Source organism: Ostrea edulis, chromosome 10 (genome assembly GCF_947568905.1).
Source record: "Ostrea edulis chromosome 10, xbOstEdul1.1, whole genome shotgun sequence".
Lineage (NCBI taxonomy): Eukaryota > Metazoa > Mollusca > Bivalvia > Ostreida > Ostreidae > Ostrea > Ostrea edulis.
Genome location: NC_079173.1, coordinates 36,134,528 through 36,149,808, shown reverse-complemented (window position 1 = coordinate 36,149,808; position 15,281 = coordinate 36,134,528). Strand labels below are relative to the sequence as shown.

Here is a 15,281-nt window from a genome sequence, read left to right as displayed (position 1 = left end):
AGCTCCACCCTAACCCCAGGGTCCATGAACAAGAGGCCCATGGGCCACATCGCTCACCTTGGTCCATATCAGAAGACTTTCCATATATATTTGCATGTAAAACCGTAGTCCCTATTATGGCCCCAAACCTACCCCTGGAGGACATGGTTTTTGCAAACTTGAATCTACACTATGTCAGAAAGCTTTCATGTAAATGTGAACTTCTTTGGCCCAATGGTTCTTGAGAAGAAGATTTTTAAAGATTTTCCCTATATATTTGTATGTAAAACTTTGATCCCCCCCCCCCCCCTTGTGGCCCCATCCTACCCCCAGGGGCCGTGATTTGAACAAACTTGAATCTGCACTATGTCAGAAAGCTTTTATGTAAATCTCAGCTTTTCTGGCTCAGTGGTTCTTGAGAAGAAGATTTTTAAAGATTTTCCCTGTATATTTGTATGTAAAACTTTGATCCCCTATTGTGGCCCAATCCTACCCCAGGGGGCCATGATTTTAACAAACCTGAATCTGCACTATATCAGAAAGATTTCATATAAATCTCAGCTTTTCTGGCTCAATGGTTCTTGGGAAGAAGATTTTTAAAGATTTTCCCGATATATTTGTATGTAAAACTTTGACCCCTTATTGTGGCCCCATCCAACCCCCGGGGGCCATGATTTTAACAATTTAGAATCTGCACTATATCAGGAAGCTTTCATATAAATCTCAGCTTTTCTGGCTCAGTGGTTCTTGAGAAGAAGATTTTTAAAGATTTTGTATATTTGTATGTAAAACTTTGATCCCCTATTGTGGCCCAATCCTACCCCAGGGGGCCATGATTTTAACAAACCTGAATCTGCATTATATCAGAAAGATTTCATATAAATCTCAGCTTTTCTGGCTCAATGGTTCTTGGGAAGAAGATTTTTAAAGATTTTCCCTATATATTTGTATGTAAAACTTTTACCCCTTATTGTGGCCCCATCCGACCCCCGGGGCCCATGATTTTAACAATTTAGAATCTGCACTATATCAGGAAGCTTTCATATAAATCTCAGCTTTTCTGGTTCAATGGTTCTTGAGAAGAAGATTTTTAAAGATTTTTCCTATATATTTGTATGTAAAACTTTGATCCCCTATTGTGGCCCCATCCTACCCCAGGGGGCCATGATTTTAACAATTTAGAATCTGCACTATATCAGAAAGCTTTCATATAAATCTCAGCTTTTCTGGCTCAGTGGTTCTTGAGAAGAAGACTTTTAAAGATTTTTCCTATATATTTGTATGTTTAACTTTGATACCCCATTGTGGCCCCATCCAACCCCGGGGGACATGACTTTAACAATTTAGAATCTGCACTACCTAATAAAGCTTATCTATAAATTACATCTTTTCTGGCCCAGTGGTTCTTGGGAAGAAGATTTTTTAATGACCCTCTCTATTTTTACCTTTTCTTGATTATCTCCCCTTGGAAGGTGGCCTGGCCCTTTATTTTAACAATTTAGAATTCCCTTTACCTAAGGATGTTTTGTGCCAACTTTGGTTGAAATTGGCCCAGCGGTTTTTGAGAAGAAGTAAAAAATGTTAAAAGTTTACAAACGGACGGACGCCAGAATACGGGTGATCAAAAAAGCTCACTTGAGCTTTTAGCTCAGGTGAGCTAAAAAACCACAACCCTGAATTCAGAACATTTACATACTGAAATGATAGAATGAGTTCATAATACACCCTTTTCAAAATTACACCTTTTTTATGGTCATAATTACCCACAATAGTTTAAACTGTATACTATGATCAGAATTAAGAGACTACAAGCATGAATTAAATGCGAGTCTCTAGAGAAGCGTGCTTCATAAGATAAGTAGGCACAGAACCTTATTGACTGTAATCACTAACTCAGGCTCACAAAGGCTATAAATAGTCAGGATCCGCCCTCAAATCTTTGCTCCGCCTTAGTCCTTTCACCTACCTTACTCTCACCTAACATGCTTACACACACTTGTCTCTCTGGTATTCAAAGACCTTGGTTACAATCATCAGGGGGACTCTCTTGAATTTCTCAATGAAAGCCCCTTCATAACGGATCAACATCTTCATTCTAGATACCTTGGTTCTCTGCTCTCCCATCTATCACACTGGAGAAAACATTCATACCTACATCCTCACCGACGGAACCAGAAACAGGCATCTCTATTTCATCACATCATTTATTTTTGCAGCATTTATTTAAGAAATAAATTTCATTTTTGAAAATACATGAGGTAGTGAACTGTGATGTTTCACGCATGGCTGGCATACTTCATTACAACCCCTTGCTTGTCGTAAGGTGATTAAATGGCGCGGTCCTTCAGATGAGACCGCAAAAAACAAGGTCCCGTGTCACAGCAAGCTTGCCATGATAAAGATCCCTCCCTGCTCAAAGGCCTAAATTTTGCAGCCCTTCACTGGCAATGTTGACATCTCTTAATGAGTGAAAGATTCTCGAGAGGGACGTTAAACAATCTTCAATCAATCAATCATTACAATTCATAGAGATATAATGAGTGAAAGATTCTCGAGAGGGATGTTAAACAATATTCAATCAATCAATCATTACAATTCATAGAGATATCAAAGGCAAAAACATTGAAAATGTAAATATTAGTAAAAATTCGAAATCAGAAACAGTGAACTCTCTCAGAATATGAGATTCTTCCGAGAAAATTGCTACACAACACTGATGTGGGAATTCACAGAGGTATCTTTTTTTATTGTGCCAGCTGATTTAATGCACTGTATGTGAGCCCCTGATTGGCCAATGTAATGCACACTTCATTGTATGCAAGCCCCTGATTGGCCATTGTAACGTACACTTCACTGTATGTGAGCCCCTGATTGGCCAATGTAATGTACACTTCACTGTATGTGAGCCTCTGATTGGCCAATGTAATGCACACTTCATTGTATGCAAGCCCCTGATTGGCCATTGTAACGTACACTTCACTGTATGTGAGCCCCTGATTGGCCAATGTAATGTACACTTCACTGTATGCGAGCCCCTGATTGGCCAATGTAATGTACATTTCACTGCATGCAAGCCCCTGTTTGGCCAATGAGCTCTGTGCAGCTGTATTTGAATAGCTAGTTTGGTCAGTAGTCAGGCCAGTAAGCAGACAGACATATTTTATGGATGACCCATGCTGAGTGAAGTTGTGTTGTCTTAATGTGTCCCTCCCTGCATGATCTGGGGATAACGTTTCATATCCTATATGGACTCTTGTAGAGTTCTAGACCTGAAGCACCTACACATTTGTACATACACAAAAGTATGACGACATCAAAATGAATATTATAATTGATAGGTAATGTCATAATTGAAACTGTGCGAACATTTGAAAACGACAAGAGCCTATTAATGAAAATAAAAATACTAGTCTGACCCGACCCTGAAGAGCAAAAATTCAATGGACTATTACAAATAACTTCAGTTTGATTGTTACTCCTATATCCATGTATGATGTAAAATTTGATCCCTGATTTTAACCCCACCATAAACCCAGGGTTCATAAAAAAAAAAAACATTTACACATTTACATGTAAATGATTTAGTGTAAAGAATGAGTTCATAATACACTCTTTTCAAAATTACACCTTCTGTATGGTCATAATTACCCACAATAGTTTAAACTGTATACTATGATCAGAATTAAGAGACTACAAGCATGAATTAAATGCGAGTCTCTAGAGAAGCGTACTTCATAAGATAAGAAGGCACAGAACCTTATTGACTGTAATCACTAACTCAGGCTCACAAAGGCTATAAATAGTCAGGATCCGCCCTCAAATCTTTGCTCCGCCTTAATCCTTTCACCCACCTTACTCTCACCTAACATGCTTACACACACTTGTCTCTCTGGTATTCAAAGACCTTAGTTACAATCATCAGGGGGACTCTCGTGAATTTCTCAATGAAAGCCCCTTCATAACGGATGGACATCTTCATTCTAGATACCTTGGTTCTCTGCTCTCCCATCTATCACACTGGAGAAAACATTCACACCTACATCCTCACCGGCGGAGCCAGAAACATTCTCTATTTCATCATATCACTTATTTTTGCAGCATTCATTTAAGAAATAAATTTTCATTTTTTGAAAATATGTGAGGGCATGTGTTTGTTAATTCTGAGCAAATTTGGCAGTACTGTATATATTTATATGCGTATATTTATATCATTAATTTAATGTTGGAAACAAAACCAAAATTCCTATTAATTATGTAGCTACATTCTATGGGAAAAGAAATATTCATTTAATAGACTTACTGTATCACTCTCTTACATATGTAGGGATAACCATCCTTAAAGGGACTGGTTCACGATTTTTTATAAAAATATTTTTCATTTTTGATGTTAAACATTAGAAATATAACTCATTTAATGTTGACAGCCAAAATTTTGACCATCTGAATGCATGAATGAAAGCAATATTTTAGCCTTAAATATGTGTTATGAAAAGAAAGACTCAAGTCTTTTTATGTAAACAAACAAACAAGTGAAATATTGATTTTGTAATATAATCCATCTTAATTTTGCATAGTCACAAATTTTAACTTTTAGATGACACATTTCACCCCAAAAATGCTTGAAAAAGGAAAGATATAATAATGTTTAGATCGATATCCATTTCTTTTGAAAATTCCGTAAACAATAACATATCGCAATCTTTGTTTACAAAACAAATAATAAACTCTCTAAAATGAGCTTCTGTGATGATATATAACCTTAATTTTCATGTGAAATCTTTCAAACACATTAGACAGTAGATTTTGATCATTAAAAGTGAAAAACAAAATTTTGGGTAAAATCATGAATCAGTCCCTTTAATGCATTGTTTTTAAAAAAAAAAAAAAAAACCAACTTAATTACCATTTTAAAAATTTTAATGAAATGATTTCAATCTGCAATTTATATTTCTCTACAGATGCACAACTTAACAAAGTTTGTTGGTTCTAGGACTCAAATCTACATACACCCTAAGAAAGGATTATGTCATATCTGGCCATATCATCTTAATTCTGTGTCACACTGAACTTCATTTAGGGCATGATAACACTTTCTTCCCAAGATGCATTAACTGACAACGTTTGATGGTTCTAGACCAAATAATTGTCTAGTTACGAGTCGGACAGGATTTTGCCATAATTGGTCATATCGTCTTAATCAAAGGTTGATGATTCTAGCTCAGACTCTCAATGATGTGGAACAGACGGACGGACAGACACGATCGCCATCACATGATTTGTTCAGTCTTAGACATGCGTATAAAAAATGCATTTTGTGGTAACAATAAACCATTCAGATACAGAACGCAGAATTCTAGATAAACGAGACAAAATAATGTTGAAAAAATCTGTTCACAAGAAAAATTGTCCAAAACCTAAGCATCTGGATATCCAGCATTTGGATATCTAAGGGCATAATGCTGCAATCACAATATCTCTTCTCAAACTTTGGAATTTTTACACCAAAATTTAAGATAAAATCTAAACTTCAATCTTGGAACATTATACTCGGGGCCAAATCCCTATGAAATCTTAATTGTATTCATGATCAGAATCATGAGACTTTATCATATAGATGCAAGCCCCATGAGAGACAATGCTTCAAAGATATGAAGAAGAGCCATATTAGTTTTAATCACCGGTTCATGTTCGTGACACAAACCTCAGATGCGCTCTAATGACATCAAGCTACGCCCACAAAGGGCTATAAATAGTCAGGCTCCACCCTCAAATCTTTGCTCCGCCTTTAATCTTTCCTACTCCAAACTCCCACCACACACAGTCATTTACAGAAACTTTAATGCTTCCACACACACTTCCTCTCTGGTGTTCTAGAACATTGGTTTCCAATCATCAGAGGCCTACTATTCACATGAATAAACATCACATGGAGCAAGTCCCCTTCATATCACGACAGGAAGTCTTCAGTCCGAATCACACCTTCATTCGCTGTCACACATCAATCACACAGATTCATAATTATACAATTAATGTTAACACTCACACTTAAAATTCCCACAGAGTCTGAAACACATCTCTGCTTCATCATATCATGTGAACAAATTAAGATTTGAACAAAATTAGATATTAAGATGTTCTAAATGGATGTCATTACCTGGTGCAGTGATGTTTCATACACATGTACTGCAGATATACAGTGACATACCTGAACTATTTTTCACAATCAAGTTGTCTAAATTGTATTTACTCAAAAATAAAACCATTATAAGAGGAAGAATCTTGAGGATGCAGGGAGGGGGGAGCAGACCCTCCCCCAACCCCAACCCCTGCATTTAGCATAGAGTTATTATCATGATAATCAGGAAGGAGCTAGGAAGCAGACCTTCCCCAATTCAACCCCCTGTATTTAGCATACAGCCATTATCATGATAATCAGAAGTCAGCACTGCATGATTTCAATGTCTATTTGCATTGCAGTAGTTCTGTCCGTCCCTCGGAGTTTGCATCAAGTCGGTTCAGATTTCAGACAATAAAATAGGAAGTGACTGCATGACCATGCTCTGTCACCAGGATAAACTATTCTAGACCATGACAACAGATAAAGTGAATATGAGACTTAAAAGCCATTTGTTGTACATTAATTCATTTAAAACAATATTTTATTATATGAAACATGATAATGATTTGGCAGCAGGCTAAGCCTATATAAGTGTATGTATAAATTATATATAATATATATTTAAAACGTTTTCTTGACCAATTATCATGTACAACTCATGTACCATCTCTTGACAAAACAAAAATAATTTAATGTGTTAACAATGCCGATACTTTTATGATACTCTAGCTGGGCTGGAAATAATTTTCAGTATCTTTATTCACTGGTAACTTGGGCTATCGACTTCCAATATTTATTGATCAACTGAAAACTTTTACTGTCCCTTTGGACGAGTGAATATATGAAAACGACTAACCCAAATTCCATGGCTGAATATGAGAGTATTGTGTTGCATGGGCCCCTACCAGCAGAATTTTTTGAGGCGAATAGAATGCACACTTCATGCATAATTTGTTAAAAAATTCAATCTAAAAATTATAAGTCAGAATATCTCTAGGTGCAAGTATGTAACGCAAACTGAAAATTTGAAAAATGTGGAATAAGTTTTCAATGACGATGTTGTATAATGCCCCAGTCCGATCATTGAGGAATTTTGGTAAGTTTCAAATTAACTTGTCCCAAGTGCACATGCTCTTTACAAAGACTAACCCAAATCTATGATTGACTAGCAAGGCAGGCCGCATGTGGGCCATCAGTTATTTTGAACCCTGGTACTGTAAACATCATCAATTAATTTCATCAAATGATCAGAAACAATTAGACTATCACATACATGAGAGTCTTAATTGAGAGACTTGTTTCAAAGATACAGAGAGGAGCCATATTGGTTTTAATCACTGGTTTATGTTGCTGACACAAACCTCAGTTGCACTCCAATGACATCAAGCCACGCCCACAAAAGGCTATAAATGGTCAGGCTCCACCCTCACATCTTTGCTCCGTCTTTATCCTTTCACACACCCCTTACTCCCATCATACAGTCATTTACAGGAAAGATCGCCTTCCACACAGTCTCTTTCTCTCTGGTTTTTAAGACAAGGTTTTAATCATCAGAAGACTCGCACAAAAAAAACAACATGAGTAATGGATCTTCTTCAGTACGACGAACATAATGTCTTCAATTTAAATAACCTTAGTTCTGTGTCATCCATCTACCAAACAGGAGAACACTATTAAATTTAAAATACTATAATAATGGCATTCACATTCACATTTACGCAGACAGAGCCAGAAACATGCCTCTATTTCATCATATCATTTAATATTATCCAAATATCCATTGTACTCTTGATAAAATATTCCGGAGTAAAAAATGCATTGAAAGAGAAAGATGTATTGTGAAAAAATCAGGTACATTAGTATAGACTATATTTAAGTGAAAATTCAAAAGAAATGACTTGTTCACTTTGACAAGAGTTATGACTGATATTTTTGTTTGGGGGTCCCTGGTCTGTTAACCTTAGCAACCCACAGCCTTGGTTAGGAAATCAATATTGTATTTCAGTGTCATTACCAGTAACAGAAGCATGGAACACATTCTGGTCATGCCAAGCTTATAACCCATGCTACAACCAAGACCTGTGATTGCTATCACAAAGTACAGTAAAACAAGGTTATGATGAACATTCTTATGATGAATTATCGGTTAAAATGAAGCGATTCTCACTCCCTCCTCATCTCATTGGATATAATGAATTACGCAGCTAATGACAATATGAAATATGCAGCAGAGTTAAGACTTCCCCTGTGCAGAAATGTACCTCAGCATGTGACCTCTGATCCTAGCTGAATCAGACCAATCAGAATCAAAGGACTCAATCACACTAATTAGGAGAATCCCTCGAGAAACCTGCTTCATTGATCGACAGCAAAGCCAGTATTATTTTTTAATCATTGGTTTACATAGGAAACCTCAGACTGCGCTCTTGTGACATCATATCTAAAATTAGTAACATCAGGCTTTATCTGAAGATCAAATGCCCCATTTCTATCCCCCCCCCCCCCCCCCCCCCCCCCCCCCCCCCAGCAATTCGCAATCAGAATATTGATCATATTAATCACCAGAAGACATGGTCAGCTTCATAACGACAGAACAAAGATCATATGTTGGATTACTGTGTAAAAGATTATCAACCAATAAGGCAAGAAGCAAGTTTCTGTTTCATCACAAGTCTGACAGCAAACCACACTACCACACTACAGCCAGTGGTTACAGCAAACCACACTACAGCCAGTGGTTACAGCAAACAATGCTACACTCAGTGATTACAACAAACCACACAACAAACAGTGGTTACAGCAAACCACACGACAAACAGTGATTACAGCAAACCACACAACAAACTGATTACAGCAAACCACACGACAAACAGTGATTACAGCAAACCACACAACAACCAGTGATTACAACAAACCACACAACAACCAGTGGTTACAGCAAACCACACAACAACCAGTGGTTACAGCAAACCACACGACAACCAGTGGTTACAACAAACCGCACAACAAACTGATTACAGCAAACCACACAACAACCAGTGGTTACAGCAAACCACACAACCACCAGTGGGTACAGCAAACCACACACAACCACCAGTGGTTACAGCAAACCACACAACAAACTGATTACAGCAAACCACACAACAACCAGTGATTACAACAAACCACACAACAACCAGTGATTACAGCAAACCACACAACAACCAGTGGTTACAGCAAACCACACTACAAACTGATTACAGCAAACCACACAACCAGTGATTACAACAAACCACACAACAAACAGTGATTACAGCAAACCACACGACAAACAGTGATTACAGCAAACCACACAACAACCAGTGATTACAGCAAACCATACGACAAACAGTGATTACAGCAAACCACACAACAAACAGTGATTACAGTAAACCACACAACAACCAGTGGTTACAACAAACCGCACAACAACCAGTGGTTACAACAAACCGCACAACAACCAGTGGGTACAGCAAACCACACACAACCACCAGTGGTTACAGCAAACCGCACAACAACCAGTGGTTACCACAAACCACACAACAACCAGTGATTACAGCAAACCACACAACAACCAGTGATTACAGCAAACCGCACAACAACCAGTGGTTACAACAAACCGCACAACAACCAGTGGGTACAGCAAACCACACACAACCACCAGTGGTTACAGCAAACCACACTACAAACTGATTACAGCAAACCACACAACCAGTGGTTACAGCAAACCACACAACCAGTGGTTACTGCAAACCACACAACAACCAGTGGTTACAGCAAACCACACACAACCACCAGTGGTTACAGCAAACCACACGACAACCAGTGGTTACAACAAACCGCACAACAAACAGTGATTACAACAAACCACACAACAACCAGTGATTACAGTAAACCACACAACAACCAGTGATTACAACAAACCACACAACCACCAGTGATTACAGCAAACCACACAACCACCAGTGGTTACAGCAAACCGCACAACAACCAGTGGTTACCACAAACCACACAACAACCAGTGATTACAGCAAACCACACAACAACCAGTGATTACAGCAAACCGCACAACAACCAGTGGTTACAACAAACCGCACAACAACCAGTGGGTACAGCAAACCACACACAACCACCAGTGGTTACAGCAAACCACACTACAAACTGATTACAGCAAACCACACAACCAGTGGTTACAGCAAACCACACAACCAGTGGTTACTGCAAACCACACAACAACCAGTGGTTACAGCAAACCACACAACCACCAGTGATTACAACAAACCACACAACAACCAGTGGTTACCACAAACCACACAACAACCAGTGGTTACAGCAAACCACACAACCACCAGTGGTTACAGCAAACCACACAACAACCAGTGGTTACCACAAACCACACAACCACCAGTGGTTACAGCAAACCACACAACAACCAGTGATGCTTACAGCAAACAACACTACAACCAGTGATGCTTACAGCAAACAACACTACAACCAGTGGTTACAGCAAACAACACTACAACCAGTGGCTATAACCAATGATGCTTACAGGAAACCGTGCTATAGCCAGTGATGATTACAGTATAAAAAGTTTGTTAAATAATTCAGGGGCAAATAACTGTACCCACAGAAACTCCTCTGTGAGGAAGCTGTGTGCTGTATTGATGACAATTCTAGTAGAGCTTACAGTTTTTGTGAGCAGCTGAATTAAATTTCTAATCTATATAGGAGTAACTGTCTAAATTTCTTGGTTCATGATGTTAATAAATCAATTTGATCTTGCAGTAACTTTAATAAAATGCTGAAGGCATTTATGTATAAAACCACAACATGTTCAAATTGACATATTTGCATTTTTAAATAGAAAAATGTTTCATTTACATTAAAATTACTAATCTTTTTAACACAATAATTATGAATATGATTGGAAATAATGATGTTTTATCATAATTTTGATTCAAAGATAAGAATTACAAATCACCTTTCATGCATATGCAAGCCCCGCCTGGCACCCCAGATGTCATGTACTTACGTCATTCGACACATATTTTTAAATTAATCTATATATAGCAAACAGACACAAGGTATTTATCATCTAAGCAATTAATAAATTCATAACATATTGATGTAATAAAATAAAAACAATTCTGAACTAAGTTGTTTCACCATGTGCATCTATTATTATTTTTCATCACGCCCATTTTCTCACAAGTTAAAGGTATGTGATCCATGAGAGACATATACCCAATTCCTATTTTGCAGTGTTATCATGGACAAAGACACTGTATTATGTAAATTTGATCAGAAACAAGAGATTGTATGTTAATATGTACACAGCCTCTTGAGAGACAATGCTTTAAAGATATGAAGAGGAGCCATATTGGTTTTAATCACTGGTTTATGTTGCTGACACAAACCTCAGTTGCACTCCAATGACATCAAGCCACGCCCACAAAAGGCTATAAATGGTCAGGCTCCATCCTCACATCTTTGCTCCGCCTATCACCTTTCATACACCTTATTCACATCATACAAAACCATTGGGAACACATTTCACGTACATTTTCTCTCTGGTTTTCAAGAATCTTTGTTTCAATCATCAGAGAACTAACTCACAGAAATTTTTCAAATGAAAAACCATCATGTGAAATGGAAGCTCCTTCATATGACGAACAGAGGTCTTCAATTTGACTACCCTTGGTTCTCTGCCACCCAACTATCACACCGGAGATTACACACACCAACATTCTCACTAACAGAGCTAAAAGCATGTCTCTATTTCATCATATCAATTAGTCTGGAGCCACTTATGCTTAATACTCAAGTGCAGTCTCATTTGGTAAATGGTTTTTTCATCTTAAAATATATGTTTTCTTTGGTAATCAATCTTTAAACGTTGGAAACGATAATGCAACTTAATATTGAATACAAGATTTAATATCTATTAGAACAGGAATATGCTGATATCATTCTAAAATTAAGCTATGGTACTACATGAAAAACATGATAACTAGTTGCTGGTTTGATTATTGGCTGACAATTATTAACATGATTATTGAATTATGATTTGACAATAGAAAACGATCTGGTAGAGCACAGTTACTGTTGTCATCTTCAACCTCAGTAATGGACTGTTTAAACTTAGGATTAATGGCAAATTTTGTTTTCACAATCTTCCTTTCGTTCAACTATGATCACTGTCTATTTAGGGCCTGACAAGATTTATACATGTACATCATATTTCAAAGACTCGTCATGATACAGATTAAACTGGTCCAAACAAGTACCAGTTTATAATCAACAGAAAGATGCCTCTTACTTAGAACTACATGTATTTACTTCTTCAATCAATATTATATTTGCATGATTTCACAGTGTTTTCTAATATACAAAAAAATCATTTTTTTAAAAACATCACAGTTCAGGAAAATATTAAAGTCACTTGCCCATAGACAAGTGGTTGTCAGGGATTTTTTTAGGGTCTGTAAGGGCCGAAACAAGGCCCCATTCCCAATGCTAAAAAGCAGGTATTTTCCCCAATTTTTGTTTTGATATTCCCAAACAATGAAAACAAATCAAGCAGAGTAGTCTAATTGTTCATAAATCTTCTTCACAGACTCAAAGATTACAATTTTCGCTTCAAAATTGTTAAGTAAACCTAATTTTCTTACCTCTGCTTATTTGAATCAGGTAAACTTTGACCTAATTGAAAGTCATGAGTCCAGTTATACCTTTATGTACTCTGGATTGGTTTTCTTTGTATGAAACATTTTTCCCAATTTCAAGCAAATGTTGCTATTTTTCCCAATTGGAAAGGCCCAGGCCCTTGAAATCAAGACCTTAAAAAAAACCTGCTTGTCCTACCCAGATGTTTACTTGCCCTGGGCCTAGGGCAATGGGATTTTCTAGGCCTTTGATTACCCACAACACTAGATATTGAACATGTATTGGTACTGATTCAGAAAGTCATGACATTGACCTTTAGTTTTCAGCAATTTCTAAAACAAATGCTTGAAAAATTCCCTTCTTTTTGAAATTGATAACCAACTTCTTTCGCGACTAAAGAAGATGACAAGAGACTAAAATGCCACACACGTCTTAAATTCCATATAGTGCTCAAAGACAAAAATATTCCAATACCCGACATTACAGGGTTGTCACTAACGCAAGAATCTGCGTCCTAAATGCAGAAAATTCATTTGGGACGCAAGTTTGTCTGATATGGCGAGTTCCGCGGACGTGTCTCAGACTCTGAGTAAAAATCGTAATTTTACTTAGAAGCCCTGATATTAATTAAAACTCGTAGTAGGAGAAATCTAGGTAAAACGTTACGCTCTAGTGAACCCAGATAATACCATGGAGTTCACAGTATCCAAATCTGACTTAGTTTGTTTAGCATCAATCAATTAGGTGCAAATTAGAATATAATATTTAAAAGATAACTAGATAAGATGCAAAGTGAAAATCACTTTGCCACTGGCAGTTATTTATTTTTATTTCTTAATTATTATTTTTTTTTTACAAATCGGGATCTGTAATTAAATATAAAAGTTTGTCTTCCGGTAGCCATTTTTATTGCAATTGAAAGTAGCGTAGTTTGTAAACTTTGGTAGGTTTTACAAACAAAACTAGCACACATCTATTTTATCACCATAATAAAATGCTGTTTAATATTGAATAGGGTTGCTATGATGATAGGAGATTCGGGGAAGTAATTCTGTTGGCGTGGACAATTAGTTGTCCAAGGCCAAGTCACAAATGATTACCTTCAATTTAATGTGTACAAAGTGATCACTGTCATGCATGGACTTGGCAATTAGAATCAATTAATACACCGGTTTTTGCAAGTTGTTGGAGATGAAAGTGAACAGAGGTACGTATCAGCTTGTGTTCACTCTGTATAAATAGAGGTCTGGGAAAAATGACTCAATTCAACTTTCATGGGACTCATAAAATTTTCATGGGACTCAAGCTGTTTATAAACCATGAGTCCGAGACTTGTCTTCAATAATTTCTAGTGATAACCCTATTCAAATACCCGACAAAGCAGTTAAAAATTGAAACTTACCATTTGCACACTTTTCTCAAGCTCTTGTGGTATTGAGAAAGAAGGGAGATTACTTTGACCGATAGGCCATGCTCCAGCCTGAAAATGATAGTTAAATGTAAATTAAACATTTCTCTTTTCAAAAACTTTCAATAGATGAACTTCCCATATTTATGTAGCAATTATCCATTATCACCTGCAAATGGTGTTTATGTCTCAACTGATTCAAAAGGCAAGAGCTTGTTCTGCATACGATCAGTTTTCAATTGAGACAGGCTTCTAACAAACATATTGATATTACAGGGTTTTCAACAGTCTCATATAAAGTCAGCATTTCAAATATTTTAGGGTCATTATAACAATCTTATTTACCAATACAACCTGGGTCAAATGCTGTATTATGTTTCCATACCAAATGTGAGGTCATTCTTTACACACTGAGTTTGACTGTGGATTACTCCGTTTACATGATCGAAATAAGGGTTTACAATGGATGTGACCAGTCAACAGGGAATGCTTACTCCTCCTAGGCACCTGATCCCACCTCTGGTATATCCAGGAGTACGTGTTTGCCCAACTCTTGATTTTGCATTCTTTACAGGAGTTAAGAAATTGATCACTCTTTGTTATCTTCACCTTTTCATGAAAATATACTCACCCCATAACTTAACAAAATTTGATTACATTGCTATTGAAAGACTTCTCTCTGATTTAATCGTTACCTGTAAAACCATTATGGAAAAATTCACTCCCAGTTCTACGTGTTCTTTGGATTGGATGAAATCCGAAAACTCTTTATTTAACGTTGTACTGATGGATACATCCGTGAACATCCGATGTAATTTGTTTGTAAATTCATATCCACAAGCTTGCTGGAAAACAAAACATAATACATCTATTACTTAAAGTAGTACATGTATCAACAAGATGTGTTTGTGAAAAGTGTTTGTGAAACACAAATGCCCCCTTTAATGGCCAATTTAAAAGATGGCCAAGGTCAAAAGTACAATTATCTTGGTACCAGTAGAAAGAGCTTGTCACAAGAAATGCTCATGTGCAATATCTAAGCTCTAGCTCTTACTGTTCAAGTTATTAGCAAGGTTAAAGTATTCAAAAAGT

The 15,281-nt window shown here is 36.9% G+C and overlaps 1 protein-coding gene across 2 annotated transcripts in view; it reads right to left on the bottom strand.

Annotated features, from left to right (window-relative positions):
• LOC125665937 (cullin-2-like) overlaps positions 1–15,281 on the bottom strand; it is a 49,160-nt gene that overhangs the window by 8,205 nt on the left and 25,674 nt on the right. For both annotated transcript variants that reach the window (XM_048898964.2, XM_048898965.2), the window contains 2 exons: positions 14,885–15,034; positions 14,184–14,261 (listed from right to left, as the gene is read on the bottom strand). In XM_048898964.2, the coding sequence (XP_048754921.1) occupies positions 14,184–14,261; positions 14,885–15,034 (228 nt within the window). The remainder of the gene's footprint in view (positions 1–14,183; positions 14,262–14,884; positions 15,035–15,281) is intronic.